Source organism: Poecilia reticulata, linkage group LG4 (genome assembly GCF_000633615.1).
Source record: "Poecilia reticulata strain Guanapo linkage group LG4, Guppy_female_1.0+MT, whole genome shotgun sequence".
NCBI classification, from domain to species: Eukaryota; Metazoa; Chordata; class Actinopteri; order Cyprinodontiformes; family Poeciliidae; genus Poecilia; species Poecilia reticulata.
Genome location: NC_024334.1, coordinates 9294299 through 9312868, shown reverse-complemented (window position 1 = coordinate 9312868; position 18570 = coordinate 9294299). Strand labels below are relative to the sequence as shown.

The following is an 18570-nucleotide window of genomic DNA, read 5'->3' as shown; positions in this document are numbered from 1 at the left end:
ATCTGTTTTCCCTGAGGTTTGTATACTTCATTTTGCACAAACATTTGCAAGTAATAAATAACTATTTGTTTAGGATTAGCACCGGGAAACACATGTTTGACTTCCTGTATTCCTGTCGATGAAATGGTAATTAAAAGGAGAAAAAATAGGATGCACACTAATTATAGACCAAGAATGAGGTTGCAGAGATATAAAACACAATTATTAAAGCAAATAACTCTACAAGGATTTTTTGTGCTATTTTGATCAGTGCAGATCCTGATTTTCTAGCGTCCCAAAGGACGAAGCTAATGCAAACACCTCAGGTTAACCGAATAGACTAACTAGATTAAATGCACAGTGTCCATGAGTGTGCGTATGAATAATTTGTCTCCGTGTAAATTCTCTGCAAGCCAACAGAAATTCCAATTAGAGAATATTTTCCCTGCAAACTGGAGCATCATGTTTTATTTAGTCATTTGGCAAACTGTGAAAGTGAATTTACTTTGAGCCTGGAGTCCAAACGGGCCGCCCCATGTTCAGCAAATATACCTGCTGCTTTCAGCGCCATCGATTTTTCATTCACACCCAGAAAAAAATGTATACTTCATTCATTCTGTGGAGAAAATAAAACGAAAGCAAGACCTTCTGTGGTTTTACTGTGCAGTATTTATTCAATACAAGTGTTCACAAAGGAGGAGTTGTTTCCAGGATATGTCTATAAAGATCTTGTTAAAAATGAGTCAAGTCATAAAGGGGAATAATTCTATGCACCTTAAGTGTTGCATTTAATCATGATAAACTTGATCACGTCCCCTTACTCTTCTGTTAGTTTAAATCACAACAATCACAACCACATATTTTATTCCAGTCAGAGTTAACCTCATATGAACATGTTTTCTTACACATTTGTTAAAACTGTCAACCATACTTGTAAGCACATGCTGTCACTTCACTACTCCTTCTCTAGATGTCACCGAAACAGGACCTGAGCCTGTGAACTGGCAGGAGGAGAGTTCACTTTAAATAAGTAGACTTTGTTTTCCTTTGTTTTATCATTCAGTGTAATCTGTAACAAATAGGCTACGTAGGCGTGTACGCGCGCGCGCTTTGCGCGCGCACACACACACACACACACACACACACACACACACACACACACTCCCGCACGAGGCCTTGTGTCAGGTGTGTCGTGCAGCGTTACTGTTTCTGTGTGCCATGTGCATCTTCCGCATGTTATCTGCATTTCTGTGGATCAGGTGTGTCTTGTGCTAATTTTGTGCGCCACGCGCATGATGGGCATTGGGGAATTTGTTGTGTTCGTGTGGGTCAGGTGCGATGATGGCTTTCCCGCATGCGTCCCTGGCCTCACGCATTGCCTCCCCCCTCTCTCTCTTTCGTTTGTCGCTCTCAATAACGTTTTAGTCTCACTCTTAAACTTGTGCTGTCCTCTTCATCATGCAGCAGCCCAGCCATTCGAAACCCGTTTTCAAAACGCCGTGTTCAAAGTATCTCAAAGGACGAAGATTAAATGCACAGTCCGAAATTACGTTCCTGACTACGTCATTTCCGAAACGTAGTACGGAAATTACGGTAAGTATTTTCTGTCCTACTATCAAACAAAGAAAGAAAGAAATAAGCATGCAGAGTTAGCTCAGTTCCATTTGAACTGGTGTGCTTCGGTAAATGAGCTGTCGCTGGGTCTGGCATGAGACAAAGGATGAGTTAGTGGAAAGTTACCTTATGATTTGTGATGCTGTGACAGAGATCAGAGATCTCTGGTAGATGCTTTTCAGGCAGAAATCAAGGATATCAACGTACTCTCTATTACAAATGAATGGTTTTCACTTTGTCATCAGAGATGCAATTTTATCTCACTGATTATTATTATCTATTCAGAAAGTTGGAAAAAAAAAGTTTCACTGGAACTCAAAAATATACATTTATGTAAACACATATACTTCAAACTTGACATATGAGTATGCCTGAATATAATAGCCGTATCATGTCAGCAATTGAACAAAAACTGTATTTCTTCCCATGCTTTCTGCAGATTACAGTTCCAGACTCTTATCTTTTTAAACAATTGTATGTAGTAGAAGGTAATAAGGAAATTGTGTTATTTACTGCTGCATTATGTTCTAAAATAGTTGGTTAATAAAAACATGCATTTGCCTAAAATTATTGACCTATTTTTTTTATAATCATAATGAACTAACTGAAGTCCATCACTAAATTATTCCACAACAATGACATTTTAAAATGTATAGGTATCAGCGACACTACCTTTGCATTTACTTGGTATTGGATAAATACCAAAATTTTCAGTATCTCRCATCGCTAAGTCAATTCAGATTTTCTTTCCCAATTTCTTGAAACTTTCACTTCTGCAGGTAAGGTATCTGAAGTTGAATCACCAAATTAATCCACGCTTCAGTTTTTCTTCCCTTTACCTAAGGGGTCATATGTTCTTCCTACATTTTCAGTGGGAATCTTGCAATAAAAACTTTATTTGATGCATATCTGAGTTAAAAAAACATTCAGATACAAATAAAGGAAAGACAAATTTAGGCAAATTTAGGGCAGTATTGCTTCTTAATGACACAATCTGTGAGATGCCCGCTGAATAAGACTCCAAAACACTGTGTGTTGTGACTGCAGAAGTTCAGACTGAAGTCAACAAGTACGATTGCCAGAAATGCTCCAGGGTCTTCAGTCAGACATTACGTCAACATGGAGTTACATTCAGATTAAATGAACGAACTGTGATTGTGTCTTTAAGAATCCGTGTGCTTTTTCTCTCAACTCGACATTTCTTTCCTTATGCTTCTAGTTCACATGCTTTCTTCACTTCCAAGGAGTCAGTGACCGCTGTTGACAGGTCACTTCAGACTGCGTTGTTCCTGTCAGGGAAAATCAACCATGATTACCAAGTCTGCATTCATGGAGCAGTTTTGGCTTAAAACTTGCTATGCACCCTAATTAACTGTGTTCAAATAAATATTTTCAAAACACACGTGAGTCCAGGGAAGCACTTTATTGTTGCAAGCATGTCTGTCATTGTTTTCACMGGAGGCCAGCAGGTCTTGTACAACAGAAGAAAACTTTCAGACCAGTCACTTTTCTGTGATTTCTAATTGAGTGAACAGAAAGCAAAAAAATAGAATAAAAACTGCATCTTTACAGCATAATCGACCAACTCATGATTTGCATTGCATTTGGTGAATTTACAGAGCCAAAAAAGTAAAAAAGTCAATTTCATTTCAAATTTTTGCATTGGGACCCCCTTGGATTGGGTATTGCTTGAGAATTCTTTTGCAGCATCCTTGTTCATGTATTTATCAAATTTAGACATTACAATTCATTCACAAGTCATTTTCTGCACTGTCAAGATTAGTCCTATTTTTGACTCAGTCCACGACATTAATAACGAGCAGCATGTGTTAGCGTGTGTGAGCATAGGCATTTCTAAAATTCTTTATTCTGTCATTGTTTAAGAAATCCTAATATGTCCACTGTCTTTCAGGACTAGTTGCACAAAAGTTCATCAGAAAACTGTTGAGATGTTACAAATGAGATTTTCAGTTTAACTAATAATTAGCTTTCTCAGAGCAAGATTTTTCAAATTCAAATCTCATGATTGTAGAATATTTTAGCTAGCTGAATATTTCAGCTAGCTGACAGTAAAAAACATTTTTCTACTTCTTTCAGTGACTTTTGTACTTTTGGTGCTTGTTTTTGGTGAAGAATAGTACATAGAAATTATAACCTGACACAAAAAAAAGGCAAAGAGCTTGTTAGTATCAAAGTATCCAACTGTTTGAGGATAAGAAGTTGAGAAGAGCAAACTATGGCTAGACATTGGAGCTGACGCCCCTGGCAGAGGAATGCTGTTGTCCCCTGATTTCTGTTTGCTGAACAAAACAGCATCAGCAACAGGAAGATTGAAGATTTGCACATCTTCAGCCATGTTTTAAGATTCACAACACAGCAGGCGTTTTACTGATTGGTGCTGAGTAATATGCTGGTAATCAGGCTCTCAGTGGCGTGTTTGTGCTGTCTTTTTCATTCCTATTTCTATTAATATTCTTGTACCTTCTGCCATGGTGCGTGTGTTTATACCTGCTGAATATATCTGCGTGCAAGCATATATAGATATATGCTATTTCTGTGTGCTCGGCAGGGTTTAACTGAATTAAGATGACTGAGGCTGGTGCTCTTCCCAATCGCCCCAGATTGGGTTTTTGGAGTGAAAATCCTCCAGGGAAGCACTAATCCCCGACTGTCGGGAGCAATTTTTATTCCGTAAGCAAAGCTTTCGCTCTCCATCTCTATCTCTCTCTCTTGCTCGCTTGCTTCCTCTCATGCTCCATCGCTCTATTTATAGCCCTCTTAAGCTGCTCTGCGTTCCACTGTTTACATTTAGAACCCCAGTCTTTAGGTTTAGACCTCAGCCCCTTCCTCCCCTCCCCTCACTCCTACTTATCCTCTGGTTTTTCAGAAAAAGAATATAAAAAAGATATCTCCAGATATGTAAAGAATGACGAATATGGTGATTTCATGTGTAGGAAGAGGTGAATGGATAGAGGTAAGTGAAAGTGAAAGAAAGTGGAGGAAAGACAAAGACAAGAAAGATGTGAAGTGACAAGCAGATTCGAATGAGTATTCCAGGCAGTCAGGCAAGCTGTCTCTATCAGAAGACAAATTCTAACAGAAAAATCGTTTGCATGAGAAAAGGGGTGTAGAAAATGAATGAATTGTTGAAAAACAGGTTTAGTAAGATCCAGATTTCTCTTTTCCCCCCATCCCCAAGTGACTGAAAAGTTGATGTTCCATTAATTTTTTTCCACAGAAGGTTATAGTTTAAACTAGCAAGAACTAGTTGTCCCCAACTCAGCGTTTCACATGGGCTGATGTTCTGTAGGTTTCAAATGATTCCTGTTTAATCTCGTCTTGGTAAAAAAAACGGCCTCAGGAATATTGTTTATACATTTTTTTTACTTTCTCCAGAGTTCCTCAAGAGTTAAAAATATAACTGATCTATAGCAGGTGATTAGCAGAGCTCAAATACTAAAATATGAAATTGAAAAACATATTTCATCATAACAACTTAAAATCTAATCAATTTTGGGCAATGTCACAAACCTTTTTATTAAACCACAGAGCTTTTGCATCAGATGGTTTTTTTTTCATTAACATGCAAAAATTCAATTCCTGACAAAGCTGCGCAATGTCAGCTTAACGTTCTATAAAAGTAACTCGCAAGTTCTCTGAAAAAATCTTTAAAAATCCGAAAAGTTCCATATATTTCTGAGAGAGTAACTTGTTACTTTCAGTGGATAATCTAGAATACAACATCAATGCTCAAATGTTTTAACAGAACGAGAGTATGCTAGGCAGTTTTAACTGTTTCACAATATCTGATATAATTATGTGATATTCTGAAACATTCACTAGTAGGTTTAGAAGCAAATGCATTGACAAATTCAAATATGTAAGTGAAAAAAACCCACCGATTAGTGTATTTTAAAATCCGATGGTGTGCTATTTTTATGGGTTGTGACGGTGTATTCTAAGTACAAAAATTAGAAACGGATAGTCTGTTCCTTGTTGCACGATATCAGGTCTTGCGTGTTTGGAATTTGTTCAGATTTGTTCATGGTCCTGTTAAATCAATTTTAAATATCCCCTCAAAAGATGAAGCTAAAAATAAAATACCCCAAAGGAAATGCTGCAGCTTAAACCTGAACATTATGTTGTACATTATGTATTTGCTTCTTCTAGCGCATGTGTTTTTTTTCTTTCTTTTTTTCCCTCCTGTGGAGGTCAGCTTGCCCCCTTCAGCTGAGGAGCAGCACTTTGAGGCAGCAGCTAACATTTAGCTCATTATGTAAATGCTAATCATTAGTTGTAGCACAGACCCTGGGGCTTTGGAGGCGCTCAGACATGACCAAGGCTGGCAAAGCAAAGCAGCGAGCAGAATTAACAATTCTAATAAACAAAGTGATTTACGAATTGGGATGATCCACGTTTCTGAATAGCTTTATTTTTAGAGTGTAGTAAAGCAGCAACGATGTAAACTGGTAATGCCATTGAACGTGATGGAGCAGTCTTGTCCTCTGTGTATTTTTGCTCTCAGCTGAGGCACGTTTCCACTTGTGCTTCCTGCCCGGTGTCAATAACATAATCAGATGTGGTGTTCACAGCTGCTCTACCTGTGAGCCTTTCTCTGTCTGCCTGTGCACATGTGGGACGGGAAAAAACCCCCATCAGCATATGATATTTGAAATAAACCCTTTAATCTTCAGATTGAGCTGAGATTAAGAATAACTTTGATTAGGATGATTAGGATTCACATAGATCTTATTAATGAGGGAAGCTCACAGCACAGAGCTCAGTTTATTTATTTCAATATTATTCTGCCTTTAAAATGAATATAAATTAATTGTATATTGTTTAGCTTAAATTTATAGATTGCTTTCTGGAAAAAAAATTCTGAAGAAGTTGCTTTAATTAAAAGTAAGGCTTTACCCATTTTCTCAATATTCACTGCTAATCCAATTTGTTTTGTGACTGCATCTGAAATGACAGAAAGTTGTAGATTTTTATGTAACTTTATGTGCAAATTGATTTATATAAATATATATAATCTGACATATGTAAGCATAAAAATATCTGCTTAATTTCATTGTGATCAGAGTTATGTGCTTTGCCCACACTGTACAGTTGCAGTTTATCTGGAGCACCATGTTCGCCCACACATTAGTTCCTCTACTGTGAGCTCTGATCTGCAGCCATTGATTGGGATCAATAATTCACACCACCTCTTTAATATTTGATGAGTGGAGCTACAGACAGTGAAGTATATGAGCCAATCTTTAGGCCAATGCACAGGAAGCTCCTGCTAGTAGTGGCTATTTGTAATTTTGTTCATTAATCTAATCCTTTTGGACTGAAACTGTTTCACAACACAACCAACACAATGCTGAATATTTCCTTTACTGCAAAGTACCAGCTCTTCCACAGAATACTTTCTGGAAAGTACCTTCATGAAATTTATATATTTATATGAAGTGTACAGACTCCTTTCCAAACTTATATATTATTATATTAGAAAAAGCATAACTAAAAACCTCTGACCCACATATTAAACTGAATTATGTTTTCCTTTTGTGCATACCAGATTTTTTTTGTTTTGTTTGTGACCAGAAGATATGACAAAGATGAACAGAGAAGTTGTAGCTGTTTTCTCAGACCATCCTGTAGATAAGTAGCCAAATAAAGGATTCCTCAAACATGCATGAAAAAAAAATTGAAGAAACATTCCAGGTATGTTTTTGAAGAAGCAATAAACCTCAAAAAGTTGACATAAGCTCCCCTTACTCCCTTGCAAGAGTTAAGAGAGTCTAAAGAGACATCAGCTGTTTTATTTTCATCAATATGAAGGCCAAGAACATTTGTAATCTCTTGTACTTCAGCAGCAACATGTTTTTGCAAATTATATACTCTGTCAGGATTGTCACATCTTCGACTTGAGGGTGGAGGTACATAAAGTCATTATACATGTGCTGTGGGATGTGATTGAGACATTTGTGCTTTTCACAGGCTGCACCGTGAAGACGAGTGAGAGCAAAATCAATTTACCTGCCACTTGAGAGAAAACCTAATCCTGCTTTGCAGTCCACAGTGACTTTGCAGACTCCTAAAAGCAACAGGATAATAGAAAGTCATTAGATCGACAGCAGTTACTCCACAGGGAATTAATATTGTCATTCTCTAACTTGAGGTTAGGTATAATTTGGTCAATGTGACTTGGTGGTGTCACTGGAGCTAAAGAGTCTCTATTTTACTCAGCATGGAGAAGAACAGATTGTTTTGGATTTTGGTGTACCTTGGTGAACAGATTTTTGTAAAAAAAAAAAAAAAAAAAAAAAGATGAATTGATCTGTAATTACATCACCCTAGGATCACATTCGAATGTAGAACATCCCTCACAAGCACTTGGAAAAAACAACACAAAAACCACAGACAATCCGGGAGGCTTTTTTCAATCGTCAAAAGATGCAACTGCTTCCATATGAAAGGCTCTTGAAACTGTACAAATGTGCACAAATGTGTACGCCTGCACACAAGTAGATGTGTGTGAATTTAAATAGCAGTATYGGAAATGTTTCAAGCTTCCCTCTGATGTCTCTTGCGAAGGGAGACGAGAGTCAATGACATATAGAATTAAAAATATCTCTCAATAACACTCCCACGCGCACACTGCAACGCAAGAGCCCCAAACCACACACACGCGCACGCACACACACACACACACACACGCACACACACACACACACACACACACACNCACACACACACACACACACACACACACACACACACACACACACACACGACATACTTTGATTCTGCTTCTGAATGCATTTTCTTTCTGTGCTTTTTAATCCCCACCCTATGCATCAGAATAAGCATGCAATCTTTCAGAAGATGTGATGCTTAAAGAAACCCCCCCAAAAAACCATGAAAGATATATTTTGCCAGATTATTTTTATGACAAACTTTTATTCCTCAGTTTTATTTAAACTCTACTTGTCTCCACATATACAGTTGATAAATGGATTTTGTGTATCAGCACAATTATGATCACAATAGTTAATGAGGTTTGCAGCGGTTTCATTAGCATTTATGCATATAAGAGGAGGTTTCTGTGTTCATCTGTTTCAGTTCCTCACAGGTGAAGCATGGAGCTAATTGTGTTTGCATGAATGACAGGAAGCAGGTTTATTCATGAATGCAAACAACACCATGGCTGCGACAGTAGCTTCCTTAGCTCTGTTGGAGAGCGTCTATTCATGAATGCACTAAAGAGACCAGTTCCCATTTCTCTTCCTGCCAACTGGCTCACACTGCACACAAAATCCAAGTTACACTGTCTGTGTGAAGGAATCCACCTGACTGTTATAACTCTGCTGATTAATCAGAGGCACAGTCATCATATCGCATTGCTTGAGACAACCGGTTATGTCAATCGCATGTTTTACATTTCATCAGATGTAATTGTGTTTGAGATTTTCTTCTGTTTAGCTTGTTTTTATCCATTTTGTTCAAAATACACACACACACACAAAACAAAAAAACAGGAAAGTAGAAAAAATGCTCCTATATTCAGAACAATTCAGCTCAGCTTATTGGTGTAGCATCAATTCACAACAGATGTCTTGATGAGGTACCTGACAAGTACCCTGTCCTGTATAATTTGAATCCAGGACCTTTTTCCTGCAAGGCAACAGTGCTTCCAATTGTGCCACTGTACAGCTACACTGCTGTGTATTTAAAAAAGAAAACAAAACAAAGGAAAAAAAACAATAAAAGAGTTATTTGTTGTGCATGGTAAGTGAGTGAACAAGACAAGTCCAATCTTGTTGTAGGAGCCCACCTGCTGCGTGAAGGTGCCAGGGGTCTGTGTGGTCTGGTCACCTCTGAAGCGTCATCTTCACTTCCCCTTGTGTCATGTCAGAGCCTCAATTTGGAGAAAATGTCAGTGAGCACAATGAGGGAGCAGGGCTGGGCAGGGCGCCTGTGTCACTGTGGCACCAAAGAGGGATACAGACACTCATCATCTCCAAAAAAGAAAAAAAAAAATCCACCTGACATGCGAAAGAGGAGAGTGTGTATGCGTGTGTATGTGTGTGAGACAGAGAGAGAGAGAGGCGAAAGTAAAGAGATACCAACAAAGACTGAGAGCTGGGCTGTCAGATTGGGAAACACCTCAGCAGCGTATCAGCCACAACTTACTGCCTCTGTTGCCATGGCAATGGGGGGATTGTCAGGGATCCTGAAGGGAGGGGTGCTCCAAAAAATATGCATCTGTCACTTTTGTAGTCACAGAAATGAAGCCAATCTAAAACTTAAAGAGAAACCTGTCCGAGGCATAGTCACCTACACAGGTAGGGAGGACGCTTTGAAGGGGATGTGGAGAAAAGTTATCTGAAAACAACCCAAACATATTAAAGATCACGGAAGGTCTCAGCAGCTTGTCAAAAGAATGTCTGGTTGTATTTTGTTTGTCTTTGATGTTTTTTTCTTCTGAACTATTTTTCTATGAAAACAGGATGTATGACTAGGTAATGCACCAGTTCAATGCTATGAAGCTCACCAGTAATTGCCTGCGCTGTAAACAAACGCCCCCCACCATGAAGAGAGAAGTGCCAAGCTGAATGAGATGGCTGTCAATGTTAATTCAATATTTGAATGCTTGGCCAATACAGACTAAATGGCTTCATTCATTTCCTCTGCTATCATTGCTAAAACTTCAGGCAGACTACCGTTACAAAAATAGTGCAGAAAATCATAGTCATCGTTCTCAACTTTTCCTTTTGTTCGCTGACTAGTTGAAGTCCAATCAGACAAATCGAGTTCAATAGGTAAATCCAAGATGGAGTATCGAAGGAAGATGAGAATCAGTCATCAAGAATGGAACTTTTTGGGTTTTCGGGTTTTCTGTTGCCAACGGTTTCCGACTTTCCCAGATGCTATCCAGAATGCCGATGAATAAAGCAAGAAGCCTTGTGCTTTTTCTTTTGTAATTATGGACCCGTTTTAGTGAAAAAACTACTCTGGAATCTACATCATCAATGCTAGGCACTAGGCAGTACTTTGTTAAATTTGTTGCATGAAACTTCATTAGTTAATTCTTCATGATGATGTGTTGAGGTGTAAAACAAAGTCTGCAGCCTCATTTCAATTTCTTCAACTAAATGTCTTAATTATTTGATTGATTTATAGTTTCCTCCCAGTTTAATTAGCCTTTTAGCATTAGTAGGATTCTGGCTTTGTGTACTTACCTTCAGTGTAAAATGTATTACTTGGCAGTAAAATGTTTTACTGTGAACATTTGTTCCAACTTTTACAGCTGAGGCTGTTGGACATAAAAAGGTTTATTATGTAGCAATTGAGTCAGCAAAACTGAAAATACTATGTATTTGTGGTCAAATTTGGACTTTTTCATACATTTCATATTAGTTCAAAATGAGTAGTTAAATGTAATTAGCTCCATTCAGTTAGATGTCAAATTGTCTCTGATCTATTGATTTTTTTAAGTCCACTTCATAATGATTGAAGGTGAGGAAAAACATATCGGATACTGACCAGATAGTAATTGAGCATGTGCATGAAGAGATATTTCGTTTCAACAGTCCCAGAGTGCCTCACATCGACTGACTTGAAGCATCGATGAGGTGGCTCATTGATTTCTTCAGACATCCAAGCAATCTAAACCACATGTTGAAAGGTAAACAAGGTCAATATGTGACCATCGAAACTGCATCTGTCTTCTAGAGATGAAGGGTTCATTGATTTTCAAAAGCTTTGATTGTCTTTTTGTCTGATCTGATGGTTGAAGACACACATGAAAGTATGTGCTGATGGAGGACTATGCTGCATCTTTATGGTGCAAAGGCTACAAAAGGACATATATATATATATATTGACCCTTTGTCAATCAGAAACTATATATATATATATATATATATATATATATATATATATAGTTTCTGATTGACAAAGGGAATAGACATTCATGCAGGATGATTGATGTTTTTAATGGTAATTGTGAACTGTTTGAGAACAACCTTGAACTAAATACTACAGAATCTGACCTGACATAAGCTCCAAAGTCTAATATGGTGATAAAAAGGAGCATAAGCACAAATCAATAAAGCTTTGTGTATGCTGGAGAATGTGGCTGATCGGTCAGGAGGTGGGAGCACAGATAAATATATGGATCAATAAATGCCTGTGTAAGGAGTAATTTTACTCCTTTACTCTTTGGGTAGGGAGTAAGAGTTACTCATCAATCTCGAAATATGTTTTAACTATGTGTCAGTATCAGTTATTTTACCTTCACTTCACACTTTGGTTCAGATTTTACCGCATTTATCTATGACGGGGGAAATTAATCTAACTCTCACATATCAACGGTGCACACTACAGTGAAATACTGAGAGCAGGGTTGCATAATTTCAAATATGCAAAACATACCCTCCACCATAACGGAGCAGCACATTTTGGGATGCACGTCATCATTCATACATGCGCTGTTTATTTATTTATTTATCATTATTATTGTTATTCAAACCTCCCTCTGGGCGCAACCTCCGCTGGGTTTATTCCCGTTAATTCTTTACTTGCTAGAAGGATTTTACTCTGCAGTGAAATGTCTGACTGTGTTTGTGGAGAAGGGGGGCTACAGAGATGTGGGAAAGACCAAATTGTTGCTATATTGGACCATCCACCGGTGCAGCTGGTCTATTTTTAGCCGGGGACTACATCAGCTATGACTGCAGACACTGAGAGGGGAAATCACCAGCGCTGCTGCTGCTGCTGTCTTCATCCAACCAACCACTGACCCTTCACTGAAGCAAATCAAACAGCAACAAGGGAGGCTCTGAAATATTATGCTTTAAAGGAGGAAGATAATAAAATGTGCTTTTTAAACGATTTTTGTGGAGGAGGATGTTTTGCTTTGCTTTTTCTTGGAGATGTGTTTTGGTAATTAAACCGGATTTTAAGTTAACTTGGAGCGCAGGTGACCCCCATCTGAGGCAAGGCAGGTGGTCTGCGCGCGCCGAGAGAAATAGAGAGAGAGAGAGAGAGAGAGAGAGAGAGAGAGAGAGAGAGAGAGAGAGAGAGGCACAGTGGTCGGGTTGCACACCAACAACCATCAACCTGTGGATAGAGCGCGCGCGATGCGCCATAGCCACCCTCTCCTCCTCTGACTCCGAGCCCGACATCCATCATCCATGACCCGGGAGAGGGTGCCAGCTTCATTCTCCAGAGGGGGGGGAGCAGCCTAAAAGTTGAGGGGTCGTGCGCCAACCCCCCTTCTCCTCCTCCCTCCCACCTCAGCTTCATGAATGGCAGGACCATGGAGGAGATGCCGTTCGAAAGAGTTAAGACGCGGCGGAGAAAGGGTCGCTGCCCACCCGGCGCGCCGCTGGGAGCCATCGCCTGCGAGGACGAGTTCAACAGCCAGGAGCTGGAGGCTCTCTTCCAGAACTACAACCTGAAGCTGGAGCAGACCGCCACCCTCAAGGCTCTGGCGGTGCTCATCGTGGCCGCGTCGTCGCTGTCTCTGGTGGAGCTGCTGTCCAGCCCCCGGCTCACCTTGTCCAAGGGCTCCTACCCGGTGCACTGCGTGGTGTTCCTGTCGCTCTTCATCGTCACCAACGTCAAGTACCTGCAGGTGACGCAGCTGCAGCAGATCGCCAAGCTGGCCCTGCTGTTCAGCTTCACCTTCGCGCTGCTCTGCTGTCCGTTCCCGCTGGCGCTCGGCACGCCGGAAACGATGAGCGCCGCCACCCCGGAGCAAGGCGTGTGGCAGCTCATGCTGGTCACCCTGGTGGCTTACGTGCTGCTTCCCGTACGGACGCTGCTGGCGGTGCTGTTCGGGGTGATGCTGTCTGCATCCCACTTCATAGTAATAGCGACGTCCGTGACGGGGATGAAGCCGAAACTGTGGAGACCGGTGAGTGCTGCACCTGCACCAGAATGCACCCACACCCCACAGTTTGGGTAATCTGAAACTAATCTGATGCGGGATAACATATAGAGAGCTCTGAGTCCAAGTTTCACTGTTCAACTTCACTCAAAGTATCTCTGACCTGTGGGAGGGATTTACTTTGCTTCGCTCTGATAGTTAAGAGGCAGCATGTTTACGCATCCAACTTTCCCCGGAGAAGCAAAGGTTAATAAAACACTCGGCATCGATTTTCGCCCCAGGACGAGAAGACGTGTCGGTTTTTTCCGCAGCAGATGAAGCGGACGAGGAGCTGTCCGGCTCTCGGTGCTGAATCGGGATTCAGACAGAGCTGCTGAGCTTTATTTCTGAGATGCACATTGCTGCGGTCATGTAGCACCGTTTGCTTTTGTGAGCTTTGAAATCTACAGCTGCATCCATGTAATTAGAACGTAATTAAAAACTTTGTTTTCCAGTAATTGCATTAAGGAAGTGAAACTCGTAACATGCTTAAAATACTTTGTGATGCACGTACTATTTTATCAGAGCTTATTTTTGCGCCAGTACATTGAGGCATACCAGTGATCAGTCTATTTATTTTGCGTTTCCAGCTCTTCCACGCTGTTCTGAGGGTTGTCATTTTCCACGCCATGATATCCAACTGTTCTCTTTAGGGTTTTGGTTCAGTGAGTCTGCTGGTGAATCAAGCATGGTGATACAATGGCCATTTAAGAAGGAAGTTTGAAGTCAGTAGGTACTGCAGAAAGAGGAAATGATCACATCAGCTGTACACACACACACACACACACATACGTGCACACACATGGTGCCAAGACTTTCCTGGGAAATGGCTGCATTTACTTTGGCCTTTATGCCATGGTTTTCCATAACATCAGAGACTGTGAAAACGTCACCCTGGATCTCAAGAAATTTGGATTCTGTGCCTCCCCACTCTGTCTTCAGACTCTAGGTGTAAGAACACTCAGTGGGGACCCGGAAATTCAACCACACGCAGGAGTACTCAACAGGAACAAACAAGTTTAATTTTAGTTTCAAATTCTGGTTGCTACTAGGGATGAGGTCAACAAACACAGCTCTGAGCAGACAGGGGAGAAGGCTGGCGATGCACAGATAAAGCAGATGTATGTTTGAAATGTTCGGCTTCACTGACCTGTAGAGCAGTGGACGGGTGGAGCAGAAGAACCGAGGCTTTGATGGCAGGGAGGTGCAGGTAACCAGATTGAACAGGCTTCTGTGAGTGCGACGAATCAAAGAAGAGCTCCACAGAGAGGTCCCAAAAAAGCAACATCGAGGGACTTTGACGATGATCAAACTGAGATCACACACAGGAGGACAGAGAGAGCAAAACTTAGCAGGAAGGGCAGGCAATACTCGGTGGTCGCGAGGCACAGCTTGGGTCGGGGTCCAGAAATCCGAAACAGATGGGATCCGTAAAGAGCTTGGCAGAAGGGGTGGGCAGAAAATACACCGAAGGCTTGGAAGAAAACATTGGATCTCTACTGGCTCGGGGGCGGTCGATAATCTGGCAAGGGGGCAGAAGATGAGAGGTGTTTAAGTAGGGCGGGACCCAGGTGAGACAGGTGAGCTGAATGAGTGGCTAAACACGGCATGAACATGACAAAGAACATGAATCATGACTCTAGGACCTTGATTTCCAAATGAAATGGAATATTCCCATTCATATGAGAAGCCCAAGTAGCTTGATGTTGACTTCGTCTCAGGGATGCTTGAACACCCGCAATAAAACAATCATATACTGGATACATCTGTTTATGGTTGGTAACTATAAACATTGAAGACATTTGACCTTAATCATTTCTGCCAACATAAAATGTATCTAAAGCTAGCTAATTATCTCAAATTAATCTCTGTAGTTTTTTTTTTTTTGTAGTCTTTGAGAAACCCAGAAAATAATTGAAACATGATTTCACCTTGATAAAAAAAATAGATCTCCTATACCTTATGTAAAATAAATAAATAAATTCTAAGAAAGGACTGATCCTTTTCTTCCACGTATCTGTGTTCATTATAGTACAGGTTGTTCCCAGCATATATGCCTCTGTGCTACAATACAACTGCATGTTTTTGTCACTGGAGGAAAGCTTGAAAAACAAAAGCATGATACAACCATACATTTCACATCCTGCACTTGAAATGTACATTATCCATCACCCCTCTTCATTGGTGATAATGGATACTGACAGTACTGCCCAAAAGTCTGTCTAATTTTCTATATTTATCTTCCAAGTAGTCTTTTTTTTGCCTTGTAACTATTTTAAAGAAGTCTTTTTTAACAGTTTTCCAATGCTAATGAACCTCTTTCAGACTTTGACTGCCTTTTCACTGCATGTCTTGCTTTCTAAGAACGCACTGCATAATAAGCTGCCATGCTCTGATAGGAGGAAATAAGTGAAAAATCAGCCAAAGCTTTTTCAGGAAGCCTGGAAAACTATTCATTAAGACCACTTTAAAAGAGCAGCAGTTGTTTGAGCTGGAGTTAGGCACACTATGCTACCAACTAGGATGACATTGGGTCCATAATTTGAAGATTTAGGAAACTAAGTAGGGTTTTTATTTTTACCCAAATTTGAATATATCAATTTTTTTATTATGTTATTCCAGGTGCATCTCAATAAATTTCAATATCTTTGAAAAGTTGTATCTTTTCAGAGTTTCAATTCAAAGAGTGAAATTGGTATTTTTGAATGAATTAACTTCACAGAGTAATATTGCAGTGACATTTCTTAAGCATTCATTGCTGTTAACTTGAACAGTTATGGTTTGTAGGTGATGAAAACCCAAATTTACAACATTGTGTAATAACAAAATGTATTCGTTTATTTCTTTTGAGCATCTGTTGTGGTTTAGGTCCGGCCAATTTGCTAGAGAGACAAGCAAGGTGACACTATTGTTGGAAAAGGCGATATTGTTAATTTTGGCAGTTCTACCCTAAAGTTTGTCAGCAGATGAATGCATAAAATGCTTCGAATGATCCCGTTTGACAGCTGTGTGAACTCTGACCTTGATAAACATAGTGAACCGACACCAGCAGATGACATGGACACCCAAGTCATCAGACTGCGGAGACTTCACACTACAAACTACTTGGAATCTGTGCCTCTCCATTCTGAAACTTTTATCCACAACTGAAGGCTAAAATGAATTTTCATCTAAAAGGAGGACTTTGTACCACTGAGCAACAATGCAGTCTTTTTTTTTTTGCACTCTGCCAAGACAAAATGTCTCTGTCTCTTGTCAAAAATGTGTCACTATGTCAGTAACTATACTTTTTGAAACTATTTATTGAAAAATAACTTCCATGATATATTCAGATTTATTCGAATGCATCTTTTGTAAGTCTTTTGTATTACTACATTTCTTTAATCTCTAAAATCTATTTTGTTCAGAATTAAATATACAAAGTAACACATTAGGTGTTGATTAGAGATGCATTTTGCCTTTTCGCCTTTCGTCTGTACAGTTTTTGGTCTTCAGTGGTGTAACCCTGCTCTCTGTCCATCTCTACATTGTTCTACTGGGGACTGCCGGCTGCACACAGAGGCTTACATGTGCAGATGTGTGCAGCTTCATTAGGCATGTCTGCTCTTGTTTGTCTGCAGCTGGCGGCTAATGCCGTGCTCTTCACCAGTGTGAACCTGTCGGGGGTGTTTGTGAGGATTCTGACCGAGCGCACCCAGAGGAAGGTCTTCCTGCAGGCGCGCAACTGCATCGAGGAGCGTTTGAGGCTGGAGGACGAAAACGAGAAGCAGGTGAGGAGTGAACTTCAAACTTCACAGTTTCTTCAGAAGTTTTTTTTTTTTCTTTTCTTTTTTTAAAGCGTTCAGGTGCCAGCATATTCCAACAACCTGCCCACAGGCATGCAGTAACTATGACAGCAGCTATTTAAGGAAAGAACAATTACTGAGGCACAAGCTGCAGTGCCACACGTTCCTCCCCCTCCACGCACACCTACATGGAGGGATTTAACTAAGCAACAATCAGGCAACTTTAACCCGCAGAAAGTCTCTTTTTCTGAGCCGCACCCATCTCATCCTGTACTTGTTCAAGAGAAAATTAATTATTTAATGTGTTCAATACGCCTGAACGCACATCCTTCCTTCGTTTGACACAACGCTTGCACACTTCGCACCTGTTCTTTGTAGATTACGAGAAGATATGCTGTGTTTTTCCCCAGCAGTAACAGGCTCCCTTCTGACAGGCAATTATACAAGCAGATTGCTTCCATGGCCTCCCTACTCTAGTAAAGGTCATGGTTTATTTAGGAAAGAGAAACACACAGACCTCTGATCAGGATCTGCCAGCAAACCTCTGCTGTGGTGTCCATGAGCACAGGTCTCAGAGTTGATGATCGCCCATCAAGCGGCGTGAAACACGTCTATGTTTGTCACTCAGGGTGTGTGTTTGAACAGGATCCACAGTTCTTATTGATTCCCGAACAAGAAGGGGCTATATTCGGTACGCCTGTGGGGTAAACCGGCTCTCCTGCTCAATTTTCAGAAATGGGAAGCGATTCAAAACTTCCTCTTCATTCATTAAATCAAGAAAGGAGGAATCTGTGACTTTTCATTGCCTTTCCAACAAAGGCAGTCTGATTGAAAGGAGATTATCTGAATAAAAGGTTCTCCATTTCTGAGAATGACTGATCTGAAATGGAAATTCTCGATCTTTTTCTTCTCGTCTCTGAATTTAGGAAAAATTCATTAAGACAAATATAAATTGGATTATTCTGTGAATGGTCTCTGTGTTGCCCTGTGACAGACTGGCAACCTGTCCAGGGTGKACCCTGCCTCTCGCCCGGAACGTTAGCTGGAGATCGGCACCAGCAGCCCTCCCGACCCCACTAAGGGACAAGGTTGTAAAGAAAATGGATGGATGGATGGATGGATCGATGGATTATTCTGTGAATGCAGCTTGGAGTGACACTGCTAGAAATTCTGTTTGTTTCCATTTTTTCTTTTAATTCAAGATTTGTGCAGATGTTTCTCAGAAACAACAGAGGTGACAGTGAGTAAATTTTTCATCTGCCA

At 40.3% G+C, this 18570-nt stretch overlaps 1 protein-coding gene and 1 long non-coding RNA gene across 2 annotated transcripts in view; one reads left to right on the top strand and one right to left on the bottom strand.

Annotated features, from left to right (window-relative positions):
* Nucleotides 1-7622: 7622 nt before the first annotated feature.
* LOC108166254 (uncharacterized) lies at nucleotides 7623-15387 on the bottom strand. The gene is made up of 3 exons (XR_001776560.1): nucleotides 14673-15387; nucleotides 9422-11256; nucleotides 7623-7681 (listed from the first exon to the last, which is right to left on the bottom strand). It is a non-coding gene; the product is annotated as an uncharacterized LOC108166254 (long non-coding RNA).
* LOC103463403 (adenylate cyclase type 1-like) overlaps nucleotides 11592-18570 on the top strand; it is a 48044-nt gene continuing 41065 nt past the window's right edge. Inside the window, exons 1-2 of the mRNA XM_008406721.2 lie at nucleotides 11592-13510; nucleotides 17143-17292. Coding sequence (XP_008404943.1) covers nucleotides 12896-13510; nucleotides 17143-17292 — 765 coding nt within the window. The 5' untranslated portion in view covers nucleotides 11592-12895. The remainder of the gene's footprint in view (nucleotides 13511-17142; nucleotides 17293-18570) is intronic.